Below are 15976 nucleotides of genomic sequence, written 5' to 3' on the forward strand. Positions count from 1 at the left end.
GAGAAAATCCAATCGCATCATAGGTTCAAGTTTGTGTATATCATTATAAATTAATGTGAAAAATACACATTTCATATTATTGATATATCATAATTTGATTTGAATGAAAATTTATTCCAAATTAAATCCAATATCTCTAAATAATAATAAAATATAATTTTCTAACCAAATTTGACGAGAGTCATGGATTGGATTGGACCAAACCCAGTTTTACGGCACCGGCTTTCACAACGGCCCAACCCAATCTCAAAACCCTATAAAAGGAGGGAAGTCACTAATTCCACATCGAAACACTGTTGTGTGTACCTCACGGTCCTCACTCCTCAGTCCTCAAGCCTACGGTTGTTAGGGTTAGGGTTTGGGTTTAGCCTCTTAACTCCGGAGATTCTACTTCTCCTCCTTCACTCTCTTCCAATGGACCCAACAAAGAAGCGTAAGCTCGAAGAGAACGGTGTCGTCCCCTCCACAGAAAACGACTCCTCCCACCCGAAACTCACCCCCGAAGACGTCCGCAAAATAGTCGACCGCATCGACAAGGACAAGCTCATCGATATCGTGGCGGCCGCTGCTTCCCGCCACGCCGACGTTCTGGACGGCGTCAGATCCCTCGCAGACTCCGATGCCTCCCAGCGCAAGCTCTTCATCCGCGGCCTCGGCTGGGATACCACCATGGATGGCCTCCGCAGCCTCTTCTCCTCCTACGGCGAGCTCGAGGAGGCCGTCGTTATCCTCGACAAGCAGACCGGTAAGTCTAAGGGATACGGCTTCGTCACCTTCAAGCACGTAGACGGCGCGTTCCTCGCTCTCAAGGAGCCCAGCAAGCGGATTGACGGTCGCGTGACCGTTACGCAGCTCGCCGCCGCAGGGAACTCTGGTAACAACGTAAACGCGAACTCAGCAGACGTGTCTATGCGGAAGATCTACGTCTGGGAGGTTCCGCACGACATGTCTCCGGATAAGCTGTTATCCCACTTCTCGTCGTACGGGGAGATCGAAGAGGGGCCTTTGGGGTTCGACAGGTTCACTGGGAAGTCGAAGGGTTTCGCGCTCTTCGTGTATAAGACCGCCGAGGGAGCACAGATGGCGTTGGCTAATCCGGTGAAGTCGATCGACGGGAGGCAGTTGAATTGTAAATTGGCGAACGCAGATGGGAAGAAAGGAAAGCAAGGAGGGCCGCCCGGACAAGTCGGGCCAGATGGTGTTCCGGGCCAACTTTCGGGTACTGGGAATGACGGGATGGGTATGGGTATGGGTATGGGTATGGGAATGGGAATGGGAATGGCGCAGGGTCCGATTCCAGGGTCGCAGTACGGCGGGCCAGGCTCAATCGGCACGTATGGAGCGTTTCCTGGTGCACCGCCGATGGGGAATCATTCAATGAACTCGTCCTCGTTGGGTGGGCCGGGGTTGTCTTCAGTTAATAGCCAGGCGCCATCGTCTTTGGGTGGGACTGCTGGCTATGGTACTGGGCTAGCTGGGCCGTATGGTGGGTATGGGGGCATTGGTGGGACTAGTGGGGGTTTGGGCGCTGGTGCTGCTGCGGGTGGGTCCTCTTCGTTGTATAGATTTCCGCCAGGTTCGGTGGGAATGCCCTCTGGTGGGTATCCGGACAGTGCGCATTATAGCTTGACGTCATCGGCGGGGTATCCGACTCAGCACCACCAGCCAGCCGGAACCTCGCCGGTGCCAAGGGTTCCACCTGGTGGAGGAATGTACCCTAACGTACCGCATTATTTTTGAGGTAATTTGTTCTTTGCTGCCTTTTGCTTTATATCTGCCGAGATTGTGTTCATATTTGCTTTCATTTGGCGCTTGATTCGTCCGACTTGGTATGCTATGGATTTGCTTGTTGATGCATCTTGTCTTGTTGCATGTTGGCATGGCTGTATGTTCTGGTTTGTTCCTTGGGATTTCATTTTGTTGTGTACGTACTTCTGTTGCTTTGCCTGTCTCCGTGCGTTAGTTTTTTTTTTTTTGTATACTTTTTGTGAAAGTTTGAAGTCTTAAAAGTCACTAGTGTTAAGTGGTAATGGGGTGAGCATGTGTATTTGTAGTAATGAAGTCTGCGATTCTGTTGGCAGTGATCGTCTCTGACTTTGTATTTATTTTTTGTGATCGTTTTGGTTTATATGGAGTTGTTTTATATGTGCAAACTAATCTGCTTGTTTAAAATAGTATGCTGGCACTGATAAAAGAAAATAGTATGCTCGGAGTTTATTGGGCTTCTGGATAACAAAATTATGGAAAATAAAGTTTTCTATGGTTTTTTGCGTGGCAATCAACCTGTGAAACGACTTTTTATGTCCCTTATGACAAAGTATAATGATTAATGACTTTTTTAACTTGAACCTGGATGCTGATTTCTGACTACCAAATTGTGCCAGCAACTGGAATGGTATAAGATTTAAACTCGTAGCCCCTTTGTTTGGCTTATATTCAAATGACTTATTGCTTGATACTAATGACTAGTTTGGTGACGAGCATCATACCTTTTTGTTATATATATTTGAGATTATATACTTCTGTAGGTCCAAAGTGATGATATTTGATATGGGCCTTGTTTGCCTACAGGAGCGAATTGATTTTGAGGTCTAGCATTGATTTTGATAAATCTTGATAGACCTTCTCCACGTTTTTTTTGTTGGCTTAATAGATCACATTGCGTGATGCATTTACATTACTTGATATGGTCATCTGTTTTAGAACTCCTGGTAGTCGAATCTGGTAGTCGAATCTTGATAGACCAGGAGCTTGTTTGTTATGACATCTTAGCTCTAATTGGATTGTGACAAATAAAATATGGAAACACATATGTTGCTTTTGCTTTGTTAATGCTGTAATTCAGTTCATTCTTTTTTCTTGAGTTTAGCTGGACACTTGTCTACATCAGATTTTCTTCAGAGCCGGTTGGGCTGAAAGCCTGCTAATTATTAATTTGAGTTGAACCCATAAGGTTTGGCTCAAGTGGTAAGGGCCTTGGTCTTGTTACTATGCTCCTCCCTCCAAGTCTAAGGTTCAAATCCTCTTGAGTGCAAATAATTTTTAGGGGCTATCGAACTATGAGAAATTCCCCTTGAATTACCTTAGGTGCACTTGCAGGAAACTCCTTGTCGTGAGCTTGTGCACCCCTGGAGACACACACACGGTGCCAATAAAAAAAATTATTAATTTGAATTGTCTTGTTTTTTCATATAATTTGGCATTAAGATTATTCGCTTATTGCAAATTGCATGGAGGGTTGAGTTTTCACTTTATTTAGCATATGTTGATCTTTGATGCTTCTCCTCGGAGAGTATCTTTGTGATGCTTGTATGTGGGTTTTTTCCTGTTAAAATAATTATACCTGTCACTCTGCAATTGTAGCAATTTAACAAAAAATGGATCAAGTAAAGGCTTGGAAGATTGAAGCTGATGTTACTTCCAGTATGATACTCATATGCTCTGTTTAATGCAACCTTCATATTTGTCGTTGCCCATGTGCAAATGTGGAAGGCTTGTTATTAGTTTATCTTGGAATATTTAATTAACATTTTCAATACAAAGTCCGGTTCTAGTTATGCATCCTCCCAAATGAAACTTATTTCTTTGTTTGTTACTGACTTGGTGCTACCTTCTCATGTTTATTGCTTTTCCAGTTGTATCTTTCACATAGAGGGAATATGGAAGTTGCCTACTGATGTGCTTCCAATATTTTTTCTTACATCATGATCCGTTTTGTTTTATTATAAGTTTTCTTTCTGTGTTCTGATGTTCTGATTCTTGCTACATTGTTTGCCCAGTAATTCTATTTAAGATTCCCTGAATTCTGTGTCACACAATCTCTGTTTTTGTTTTTGTTCGTGGCTAGGAAAGACATGAGCCGTTTCTTTTAGTGGTGCCCAAAGAAGGTATACTTTTGTTTGTTTGTTTGTTTGGTTTGATTATCACTGAGTTAGAATGAAATGAACTCTGTTTTGCGTGATGAATGTGGAATGATATATTGAGTTGTGAATGGATGTTTGATTCAGGTGTATGAGAGCTTATTCGGCGCTGATGCTTTATGTGGTTCTGGTGATTGCGTTATTGCAGAGTTTGATGAATGCATTAGCTGTTCCTTTTCAGCCTCTCCGTCTTCACCTTTTGTATTGTGGTTCTTTTGAGTGCTTGTAGTCAAGGCAACTGAGTTAGACTAGTTATGTACTTCAATCAGGAACCATTGTGTCCATCTTGGTTTTTTTAGTCAATAATATAGTTTTAGTAACACAAGTAATGAAACTATGTTTTGCCTTCGTTATTTGAGTGGATGTTTGGTTTCATATATTTCAGGTCAAGTTTTCCTGTCTTTTATATGGCTTCTCCTTGGTATATTTACTTCTTCAACCACTCTCTACATAACTTATAAATGCAAGAAAATATTTTTTTAATAGATGCAATTATAAAAAAATAAATGTATGGTATGTTTGGTGGTGAAGAAGTCTGCAGGGGAAGGTTTATTTACTTGCTTGATGAAAGAGAATATGTTGTATGGTGCAATCAACCTCCTAGTGGGGATTTCAGTGCTCCTTATACATGCTGTTTTGGCAGTTGTATATTTAAGATGGTGTGCACTATCTATGTCGGATTTTCTTTTATCCCAGCTGTTATGTTTTGTAGGTGATTTTATTTTTTAGGTTAGTTGTGTGGTACATACACTGTTTCTATTTCTGTCTAAGTTTGTCATGTTCGTGCACAATATGGTTTGTTCGAGTTTATATTTGAATTGTCCCACAATTGTCTTGTGGGATCAGAGAGCTCATTTTGTATGCCAGTGGTTAATTAAATTCTTTGCTTTTTGTGTTGGTTATTGTGGAAGTTGTACTGTGCTAAATGAAGGTGCCTGCTTTCGTGACCTTTTCATTTGACTTTCTTGCATTGGCTGTGGAACACCATGCGATCTGTAGTTGACACTTGTTAAGGGGATGTTGTGAACTGATCAAGATGTGTTCCAGTCTCACAGATTTTGTTCTGTGATGACCTGGGTTCCTTGAGTGGCAGTTGGAGATGTGTCGTGGTTACCATTATGTTTTTTTTTTCTTTTTTTCCACTCAATATTTTGATCCTTCTACATATTACATCAGAAAAAGGCTGCATTGTGTTTTCAACCCAGATCTTCACCACCTTCCAAAATAATCTGCGCTCTTGAAGGCATGCTTTTCAATTTGTGGTGTGAGCAGTGGCTGATTGTTTTTATTTAGCTTTGTAACTTGCTAGACCTGTCTGCTCCGTGATTTTTTTTCATTTTTCGTTGTAATTTTCATGAATCCTTCTCTCTCTCACATGTAGTTTGCCTTCCGACTAAGATGCATTTCGGAGATGGTCTATTTCCGTTTATCTTGAATTTCAATAGTTACCAAGTTTAAATTTACCATTTTCGCTGAACTTCGAAATCTATTTCACAACTTCGTGAAGTTAGTCATTGACTCAAGCCGTTTTGGCTGCTTTTCATAAAAGATTGTCTAAGTATTGCAGCCTGGATCACACTAGGATTGTAATAAGTTGGGTTGCCAAATTGGGGGGCATTTCTGTCCTGAATTGTGTCGAGCATGCTTAAAATTAAGGTATGGTATTGAGGTACCTCTTAGGGTTTTGTTTACGAGCATGCCAAATTAGGAGATTTCTTTGTCACGAGTATGGAGAATTTTGGAGACTGAAATAGACCCCACTATACCCTTTTTAGAGTTTTGGTACGATTTGCACCCTCCAATTAAGTGTGGTCTTGGAAGTAACTGTTATTATAAGGGAAATACTCTAACCACAAAGAGATTACACAAAAGTAATCTCACAAATTGACGTGACTTGATGTGGTTTGTCAGATTATAAAGTTATTTTTATTGTAAAGTAGATCTAACGGATTAAATAAAGTCACGTCAGTTTGTGGGATTGTTTTTGTGTGATTCTTTTGTGAATGTAGCTGTACTCTGCATATTTCTTGCAAGAAGGTTGTTGACACCTCATCAGTAATCCTTGTTTATTTTTATAGAATGCATATGAAACTGAACTTGCCTGGTATTTAATGGTATGTATATGCAAATGGATATAAACCTTCTAGGAAGTTGGCTGGACTAGACCATGGGAATTGTGTGACATGGAACTGGTTGAGATTAAATTAGTGGCTGACTTCGTCTTTTGTTTCTTGGTTTCTTTTCCCCATCCTGTCGACTTGTTTGGTGTGTATGTGTTGCTTTTGTGTTTGGCTGGTATGAGGCCGAAACTGGGGGGCCCGAGATAATTGTTGGAGCATGGCTGGCCGAGATGAGGCTGGATGGATGTGCAACCCTTGCCGCTGCATAATTACTGGAACCTGCGGCCGTTGCCATTTTGTGTACGGTGGACTACAATGTATTTAATAGCTACAATTTTTTCCCATTTCAATTGAAAAAGAAAACCATATTAGATACGGTTTACATGTAAGTAGGCAATGAAGTTGAATCCGTGTAGATACGGTTGCATGTGTGATTTCTCAACAGTAATTATCCCTCAAAAAAGCCCATCACCAAAAAATGTTTGCATGCCCAATGATGGGTTCCATTTTAGAGCTTTCTTGTCATAGCGATTTCACGAATGACAGGCAGCAACCTATGGTGTTCTTTCTCTCTCTCTCTATCGCTCTCTTATGGTGCTTGAAAGTTTGATCTATCACTGCTGCTGTCAGAGTGTCCCAACTTTTCTTCTGTTTTTTTTTATGAAAACGGTGCCTTTTTCTTTTTAGAAAGTGTCTTCGTCTTTCTACCCTATCTGGTATGTAGAGAGGTATATAGAGAATGAGTATTATAAATTTTCAACCATCGATTCAATAGTGCATATCTTCCTGCTGTGTTTTACCTACAATAAATATTTTGAAGTAATCTAACCTATAGATTGCTCTAAAATTTCTTTACGAGCAGTCAATTATGGGACTAAAATAAGTAAAATTCTTATTACAAGCGATTTCGTATCAATGTTAAATATAAGACATTTATTTATTTATTTTTGTAATAAAAAAAGTTACGTGAGTGTTGGACCGCTGTTTGATGTCCCAAACTATTTGTATCTAGCAAATCACCTAAAATAGTTATCTTTTCAATGTGTATTAATTTTTTATGTGGTATCTATTGCTATGTTGGGTCTGTCTTCAATTGTATTTCCTTTTCTTTTAGTAATGAGATTATATTTACTAATAATAAAGAATCTTGATTAAAAAAAAAATGCTGAAACAAAAGAGGAGACTGGAAGGGAAGATTGATCGCTAGATAAGGAAATATGTACACTACAATTAAAAGTAGGAATTAAAATTGACTATGGGGGAGTAATAGCAAAGAGGGAAAAGCAACTTTGTAGTTCCACTAAAAATGTGGTACAAATTATTATTGCATTATTTTGATAAAGTCGTGCAATGTATTTTTTCATCTTATATTTTCAACATAAAATAAGGAAAGGAAAAAAAATAGGAAAAAAAAAAAATAACGGGAACGACGCCGTCTTGATCTTGGTACTTCCAAGTTCGGTGTTTACTTTTCGCGGAGTTTTAAAACCAACTCTCTAACTAATAAAGTTGAAAGAAAAACTCTTCTGGCCCTGCGAAACTCACCACTCACCAGCCAGCAGCCACCACTATAAAAAGCTGTGCTAAGCTCACCGGTAGCACTCAACGCCGATCACCGGCTGCTACAGATTCCCGTTAATCCACCCTTAGTTCCTCTTCATCCTCTTCTTCTTTACGTTTTCTGCGTATAACGGTTTTTCTCTCCTCTCTCGGTTCGTAGGGTTTATGCTTTAATGTATATTGTTAAATTATTATACCTGTCTGTGGAAACTCCGAGTTATATCTTGCTTTGTTTCTTGCTCACGTTAATGTTCCTCTGGAAACACAGTGAAAACTTGGGTACAAGCTCGGGGCCTCGAGTTCAAGTTCTCTGTTTGACATAAATCATGTATGTGTGTATGCTTGCGCGAATACGCTAGCATGTGTTTTGTGTATGGGTGTGTTTGTGTTTTGTATGGCGTATTTTTTTAATTCTTTATTTTCTAGGTCTGTATGACGACGGGATTATAGGCTATAAGGCGTTGGGATTAGTTTGACTTGATTATGAGGGAAGACATGGTTAAATTAAATTAAGTGCTTTGCTTGCGAAATCCCATGCTTTGTGAATGAGTAACGATTGGCAAGAGAAACACATGATGTGTTTTTGTGCTGCCAAAAGTACACATGAATTATACAAGAGAAACACCTAACTAGAAACATAAATATATACAAGGAAATCATGAAAAGACAGCCCATTAAAATCTTTGTAATATTGGAACTCAACCATCATAATGGTACAATAAATTCTTTGATTTCTTCTGGAAGCATATCAATATTACACTTAAGTCGATTAAGCTATTCTCTCACTGTGATGATTGGCAGTACACACTCTATCATTAGCTGGCCTTTCCATGACTTCTTTCTTCCTAATCATGATTTTGAACATATCGACTAGATTAATTTATTTTAAATGTGGTTAGGTTGCCTGGCTCTATATCTTGAGGGATTAGGAATTTTTTCTTGTTTTTCATGTCTCTTTTCAGTTTTTTAAATGTTTTACCTAACCCTGTTGATGTATGGGAAACTAGCTTCTATACAGTTTCTCTGAGCTGAGATATTGGTTTTAGAATTAGCATTATGATGATACGTGTCTTGTGATTCTTGACAAAAGTTCATTTTAAAGTTTTCCGGTAAAGTTTATCATCATGGAATAAGAATAATTTGTTGTACCAAGAGCTTTAACATATCTACAACATTTTGTTCCAGCAATATTATGGATCTGAAACATAAAGGTATAACCTGGGTCGGGAATTTTTTCCAGAAGCTTGAAGCTGTGTGCCAAGAGGTAGATGATATTGTCAACAAGGTATCTTTTATTTTATTTTTTCGATCAAATCTTCCGCTCTTTTTGGTGCCTTGACTGAACCTATCTTTTGGGTATTATTGGGCAGTCATCTTTGTGTGAAGTAAATCTTCGTTAGTGGTATAAGCTGAATCAACCCATCTGAACAAAAAAAAAAAAAAGAAGAAGATTGAATTGAGGGCTATCTTCCAGTTTAATTGCTGTTAAGCTTTTTACTGCAGCTGACATTTCCCCTCATAATTTGAATTAATCCACAGGATACAGTAAAATATGTTGAAAACCAGTTGCAAACCATGGGTGGAAGTGTGAAAAAGTTCTGTTCTGATGTTGTTCAGGATGTACTTCCTCCTTTAGTGGATCCTGTTAAGTCTCAAGCACAAGTTGTGGCTCTGAAAAGCAATGATGCAATTAACACCTATTTGAAGGCAATGATGGGTGATGAGGAAAATCATGTAGATGTCATCAAGCAGTCACATGTGGAACCCAATGCAGATGATCATTTGAAGAAGCAGCTGCCAGACACATCAAGTGAGCTTTGCCTTGTAAATCAAAATGTACCTCCAACTTCTGTTGACTGCCTTGAAGTGGAAGAGACTGTCTCATCTCTGCAAGAGATTGATGATATTATGACAGATGAAAACCCAAATGTGAGTGCTGAAGAAAATGCCACAGAGGACTCTATGACTGAGGTGTTGGAGTTATTTTCTCTGAATGATAAAGAGCCCTTTGGAGCATCATTTTCTTGTGAGTTCAGTGAAAGTAATCATCAAAATGCATTTGGAGTTGTGGCTGAGGTTCCACCAGCATCCTCATTTCATTTTGTGGAGTTCCAATCCCCTCCAAAAATGGGAACAGTTACTGACTGCCGTGAAGAAGTCAGTCAGAGTGTGTGTGATGTCTCAAGTATGAATACTTCTTCTGAATCAGTTTTTTCAGTTATATCTGATGAGAAAACTATAGTGGAGATGAAGCTTGTGTGCTCTAGCAGTTCCCTACCAGTAGAGTCTTGTAGCCTGTCTGGAAAATCACCTGACAACTCCCTGTATGCAGCATCTTGTAATAATCATGGGGATTGTATTTGTCATAGTTACAGCAAACTCCCCTCTTCTGCACCTGCCCCAGTTATCCTCTGTAAGGAAAATGCAGACAAATTAGGACATGATTCTTCCAGCAGTATCCTACTATCGGAATCCATCGGTTGGTATATTTTTTTCTTATAATGTTATTATATTATAAAATATTTTTTTTATTCCCTATTGCGGCGTCACTAACTTATATTTTGGCAGAGGAAGACACTTCCAGCATCAAGGAAATTCAAGAATCATCTGGAAATAGGCGTATTCATTTCTGGGAATCTGCTCAAGGTGAGACTTAGATGCAGTCTTTTCCTTACCTCATCCCTTCCTGTCAGTTGGCTTTCCTTTTTCTGTACTTTTTTTATTATTAACTCGGTGGGTCTCAGACCCTAGCCTTCATCCCTGTCTTTTGGGAGCAGGAGGAGCTAGCTGAGCAAGAGCTCATTAGCCTTTTGCTGATTTTTTTGGTAGTTAGAAATTATAAATGTAATGATGGCGATGATGATACTGAAGGGATTGTTAATTGGGGAAATATAGCTGGTCATCCATGGATCTGTGATATTGTAGTTACCTGATCAGAATAAAACTTTTACAGGACCTTCATATGACTTGAACAATGATATTAATGATTCTAGCATGGAAACTGTCAAATTGTGTGATGAGGTGAAGCTTGATGAAAGCTGTGTCATTGTAGAACCTAGTGAACTTTATGCCGTCTCTCGCAGAGTCCGAAAGCTCAGATCATACAGGGTACTCTCTTTCTCTCTCTGCTATTGTGTTAGGCCCAGTGGAAAAGTATGTTTGTAAAGGACTTTATAACATTACCGTATCTCATTGAATGCTAATGAATAAAAATGGATTGGAAATTAGTTTTAGCCATGCAATTAGAAATGTATTTCTCTCTTCATACCCTTGATTACACTTTATATTGAAAGAAGAAAATATGCATCAAAGGTTGGGTTTAGCATACTTGATTTGCCAAAATGGACCCAGCACATGGTGAGGCACATTCCTTTTTGTCGTGTGGGAAGGACCTGTTTATGGGATTTCAGCAAATACATGAAATTTCCTTTAGTCACACTCATTGGGAACATGTTTCTTGGAATCACTGATCAAGTTTAGCTTTCGAAAACAATTACTTTCTTTGGAAAATTATATTTTTCTTCCTCTGTACTAATACCCATTCTGAAATGTGCACCCTAAACTACCACTTGTTTTTTTTTTCATTCATCTTAATGGTTAGGTTTTTTTTCCATTCATCTTAATGGTTAGATCCTAATTAAACGGGCACCATGGAAAGGGAGGCATTATGGCATTCAGTGATGGAAGTTAAGTATGGTAGTATGTGGGTTAGATGGTGCTCTCATGAGGTTGGAGGTTTATGGGGCTGGGGTGTGTAATTCATAAAAAAGGGGTGGGGGAAGTTTTCTTATCACACTAAGGTTTGTGGTGGAAGGCGAACCATGATTAGATTTTGGCATGATTTGGGGTGTGGAGATAGGGCTCTTAAGGAAACTTTCCCTAATGCATACAACATTGCATGTTCTAAGGATGGCTTATGTGGTGGACCATATGGAGAATTATATCTAGTACTTCTGACAAGTGGAATGTCAGTTCTGCTGGAGTGACCCATGATTGGGAGATAGATGCCTTCACTGCATTATTAAATCTACTATATTTCTGTAGTTCGAGAGGAGGTGGAGTTGACATGCTTTATTGGGCTCCTGCCAAGATAGGGATGTTTAATGTCCGTTCTTTCTATAATATCCTTACTTGACATATATAACTTCTATCCTTGGAAGAGCATATGGAGGACTAAGTTTCCCATAGGGGTTGTGTTTTTTGCTTGGACATCCTCTCTAAGAAAGATTCTCACCATCGAAAACCTAGGGAAAAGACAAATTGTAGTGGTTGATTGGTCTTGTATGTGTAAGAGTGGAGACTGAGAGTCCCTGGATTATCTGTTACTTTATTGCAAGATTGCTAGTACTCCATGGAGTGGTTTTTTAGGACTACTAGTTGGCTGGGGTCATGACCAGAAGAATGGTAAACCTATTTTATTCTTGGAGAGGGCTAGGTGATAGCCCTCAAAATGCAGCAGTGTGGGAAATGGTTTCTACCTGTCTCATATGATGTATTTGGAGGGAATGGAACGAAAAAAGTTTTGAAAATTGTGAACGGATGCTGGAGGAGTTCAAAACTATCTTCTTCAACAGTCTCCTCTTGGACAGCTTCCATAGATTTTAACTTGCATTATTTTCATGATTCCCGTGTATCCTTTTCTTTTTCTAAATGAGTGTCTTATTGTATATTTCCTGTGTACTTGGATTGTGTCTTTTGCACCTTTTATTGAAGTCCTTTTACTCAAAAATAAATAAATAAATAAAAGTGCACTGCTAGACAGACCCCTTGGTAGTTTGAGTTGCACATTACAACTTTTAATAGTTTATGGTGCATATTGCAAAAGATAGTAGTTCGAGGATGTAAGGTATAATTATCCCATTTTCTTTCTTTTATATACTTCATTGCTGGTTATGCCTCTCGAAAAATATATTAGAATCTTTGGTATTTTTTCTTGATTCAATCAGTTTTTAAATTATTATCTGGAGAGTTGTGCAACTGACTCTCTCTCTCTCTCTCTCTCTCTCTCTGTGTTACCGTCTTTCCCCCCACATCAGAAAAAGATTCAAGATGCGTTTACTTCAAAAAAGAGATTGGCAGAGGAATATGAACAGCTAGCTGTTTGGTATGGAGATGTTGATATGGGGTCTAGCAAAGACAGCTTGCAATCCATCCCTGCCGCACCTTTAGATTTGAAGAATTTGCCAATACAGCAGGCTTGCGACTCCGACTGGGAGTTTCTGTAGGTTAACAAAAAGCCCGTGTATAGCTGCAGTTGGACTTGTTGAAGAGCCCTCTTGCCTTTGCAGATGAACATGTCGGATATATGCCAATTTGTGTGAATAATCATGGTTGAGGTTCTCAATTTTAGTTGTACACATAATAATAAGGCTGTATTGATGAGTGCTGTAAATTCTAGTAGATCGAATGGTATTATTGTCTGGTCTAGTAGCCGGACATGGCACCAACTTTGAGATACAATTTCATCAAGTAATTATATATACCCTTTTGCTAATAAAGTATAACATTAGTACTGGTGGACGAGGTCATTGATTTTCCTCTCAAATTTTTCTGACATTTTTAAATGAAAAACTCCGCTCTTCAAAAAAAAAAAAAAAAAAGATTGCAATTTTCTTCCTCAGTATCATTATGTGATGAGGCCCTCCAAATTTTTGTAGGGTCAAATCGCATTTTTTTGGTCAAGGTTGAAGTTACTAAAAGTTGCGATGATTTTTCAACAAATATGCATACAAAATTGCGTTCCAAGTATCAGGGACTCCTGGTAAACACCAGTGTATGCAATCGGCAAAATGTTTCGGATCAGATCTCTGTTCCTTGGTCAAGAGCTTCCCCTTGCGTTCCCCATAAATTGATGTATGAGCATCCTTTCGAAACTCAGACAACTGTGTAATATTCAGAAGTGTTACGTTGCGTTTTAATTGTTGCAATGTGTTATGTACGATCTCCATGATCTGGAGGCTTGAACCACTGCCCCAATATGGACCTTGGATTGGGTATGACTCATTGAAGCAGTTTCCATCACTTCCAGGCTTCCATTCCCAGCTCCTACAATGTTATGAAAAACAAAAAAAAAGAGAGGATGTTTTAAACAAGAAGTAGAAACTCAAAACAGCAGGGGACTCTTCGAGTTTATTTGGTCGAATTCGGGTGTGAAAACTGGTTTTGGAGAAAGCATGGTCTATTAAAAGATCAAATCCCAGGTCCTTTGCTAGTGTTAGGGAATTGTAGGGAGCAAGTGAGATGGGGGAGGGAGTTAAAAGGAGTAAAAGAGTTATCTATGCTTGTGTAGTCTTCATGTCTAATAAGTAACACTCACCCCTACGCAGGACAAAAGAAAGAAGTAAAACTCACCACAGGTGTGTTGGAGACATACTCATGAAGAACACCGTTTGAGTTTGAGGATTGATCGTGGAATCTATCCAACTTGCCCAAGTTTCTAAAGCCAATCTGTACGCCTTGGTCACATTATATTCTTTAACATGATTTGGAGATCCAAAACTGACATCATAAAACCAAGAGTCAGTCTCCACTCAAAAGTTTATTCCACAGAATAAGCTGAAATGTAAGCAGTACTGGGTGTTTGCATGTCTCATAGTCATGAATTTGGACCATTCCCCTTCTCTTTTACCATGAATTTAGGCCCAAAGTATTCTTCTAGCTTTTGATTTTTAACCCCGGGGGGACTCTTTCATGGCCTGTCATCATTATTCTATTTCTCCCTCTTCAATTTTTTCTTGTCTGCCCAGGAGATGAGAAATGCCAGTTCTCTCATTTTGACAACCTTGATCATATCCCTTGATTCCAAAACGGTCTAAAAGTTTTGGGCACTTAAATGTTTGCAGAATACACACAACGAACTCAATCTCCATGAAACATACAGAAACTTTGAGAAAATAAACAGTGTTATGCTTCAACTGCACTCTACCTATCTTTAATGCAAAATGATATATGGAAACCCAAACTGATTTTGATTAATAGAATCCAGTACTCACGTTGCATTGATCAGAGGCTTGTACATCCACCATACATAGCTCTCAAATACCAGCACATCAACTCCTTCCCACTGTTTGCCATGCTTAGCTATGGAATCAAGCTTGACCGACCGTTTTAGTACAGTATGATTCGTTGCATGATCCGAGTTGGACTCAACGATAAATGGGGCCCAGTAATACTCAATGGACGCATCAAATTCCTGGAAACATATCCAGATTTTGATAGGATGCTCCTAAGTTTTATCATATTAATCATAGTTCAGAAGTGACAGTAGCAAATTGGGGTACCTCAACTCTGAAGATCTTCATGGGGGGAACTCTTCGAAGGGACTTCTTTCCTTCAGGAATTACAGACTGTACCAAACAGACCATTGATTCAAACTGAGCTCTCTGTACAGAGTCTCCAACAAACATCAGTCTTTTACCCCTCAAGATCTGCAACAACTTCAATGCATTGAACCTGAGACGTGCAAAGTGCAAAAACATTTTCACCAAACATTTTCATTACTTAGGACAGTGCTATAGGAATGCTGACCAGATGACTATTTAAATGATAAAATCCGCGCCCTTAGTAGGTCTAAAAGAAAGTTTACCTTGGGAGATCACATCCATTAGGCTGCCACCTCCAATTCTTATAGAAGGAATCAGGTCTCCCATTCCTCCGGCAAGTCACCTGTTTAACCAAGTAGGGGCAGCTCTCTTCTGTATAAAGAGGATATGACTCATTGTCCCACACCCATTCCCCTTCAAAGACATTGCATCCTTCTTGAATACGATCCTCGGGAGAAATAACAAGTGGTATCCTATGCTTTTCTGCCCTTGCCCTGCCATATAACCGGAAAGCCTGGCTGTGGTTGCTCTTCAAGTTGTCAAGGACTAGCCGCGCAGTTCCTACGACTAGAAGAGAAACCAATGCAACAGGGAAGAGGGATTGGATCCGGCGATCAATCCAGAGCTGCTTCATCATCTAGGATAGCTTGTTGAGCTGATGAAGATGAAGTGGTTGTCTTTCTCACAGTTGAGAGTCATGTTCCCTTGGTTACTTGAAGAAATTTCTTCAGTTCTAAGCATCTGAGCTATGCTACATCCAACCACCAGTTGGTAGATTCGAGTTTAGGTAGACTGTTGAGTATCATCAACATGGGCCATCCATATTGCACAGACATCCATTGGAAGTCTGTCCTTAATGAAATCATTTCCATTCCGTAAGTAAGGAATTTCCTCCTTGTTTCTTTTTGTTTTCATGCCATAAGAAAGGTGGGTTGTCAAGTTCCCAGCCTATAAGCTTCAGTGTAGGTCTTGAAGACTTGAACTGTGTAGTCTGTCGCGTTTGTTTTTCACTGTACTCGGCCTTCTTTAATTATTCTCTTGACAAAATAATAAT

At 39.4% G+C, this 15976-nt stretch overlaps 3 protein-coding genes across 11 annotated transcripts; 2 read left to right on the forward strand and 1 right to left on the reverse strand.

Annotated features, from left to right (window-relative positions):
• Nucleotides 1-290: 290 nt before the first annotated feature.
• On the forward strand, nucleotides 291-6482 carry LOC118343679 (UBP1-associated protein 2C-like). Of its 4 annotated transcripts, none has more exons than XM_018994164.2 (3): nucleotides 291-1741; nucleotides 3848-3887; nucleotides 4008-6482. In XM_018994164.2, the coding sequence occupies exon 1, from the start codon at nucleotides 415-417 to the stop codon at nucleotides 1738-1740; it is 1326 nt and encodes a 441-aa protein (XP_018849709.1). In that variant the 5' UTR covers nucleotides 291-414; the 3' UTR covers nucleotide 1741; nucleotides 3848-3887; nucleotides 4008-6482. The 4 variants fall into 4 exon arrangements, with proteins under 4 accessions (XP_018849709.1, XP_018849701.1, XP_018849716.1 ...); XM_018994156.2 differs by having other exon boundaries at nucleotides 3853-3887; XM_018994171.2 differs by lacking the exon at nucleotides 3848-3887 and having other exon boundaries at nucleotides 4008-4324.
• A 1069-nt stretch (nucleotides 6483-7551) lies between these two features.
• Nucleotides 7552-13114, forward strand: LOC109012455. 6 transcript variants are annotated; one of them, XM_035687583.1, is made up of 7 exons: nucleotides 7553-7733; nucleotides 7869-7928; nucleotides 8786-8885; nucleotides 9140-10079; nucleotides 10169-10246; nucleotides 10554-10708; nucleotides 12637-13114. In XM_035687583.1, the coding sequence occupies exons 3-7, from the start codon at nucleotides 8793-8795 to the stop codon at nucleotides 12823-12825; spliced, it is 1455 nt and encodes a 484-aa protein (XP_035543476.1). In that variant the 5' UTR covers nucleotides 7553-7733; nucleotides 7869-7928; nucleotides 8786-8792; the 3' UTR covers nucleotides 12826-13114. The 6 variants fall into 6 exon arrangements, with proteins under 6 accessions (XP_018849668.1, XP_035543476.1, XP_018849641.1 ...); XM_018994096.2 differs by having other exon boundaries at nucleotides 7560-7752; XM_018994141.2 differs by having other exon boundaries at nucleotides 7560-7752; nucleotides 8786-8864.
• A 63-nt stretch (nucleotides 13115-13177) lies between these two features.
• On the reverse strand, nucleotides 13178-15831 carry LOC109012508 (protein trichome birefringence-like 31). The gene is made up of 5 exons (XM_018994210.2): nucleotides 15186-15831; nucleotides 14881-15052; nucleotides 14593-14792; nucleotides 13952-14098; nucleotides 13178-13645 (listed from the first exon to the last, which is right to left on the reverse strand). Exons 1-5 carry the CDS (start codon nucleotides 15557-15559, stop codon nucleotides 13294-13296), a joined length of 1245 nt encoding a protein of 414 aa, XP_018849755.1. The 5' UTR covers nucleotides 15560-15831; the 3' UTR covers nucleotides 13178-13293.
• Nucleotides 15832-15976: the final 145 nt, after the last annotated feature.

Source organism: Juglans regia, chromosome 2, assembly GCF_001411555.2.
Source record: "Juglans regia cultivar Chandler chromosome 2, Walnut 2.0, whole genome shotgun sequence".
NCBI lineage: Eukaryota > Viridiplantae > Streptophyta > Magnoliopsida > Fagales > Juglandaceae > Juglans > Juglans regia.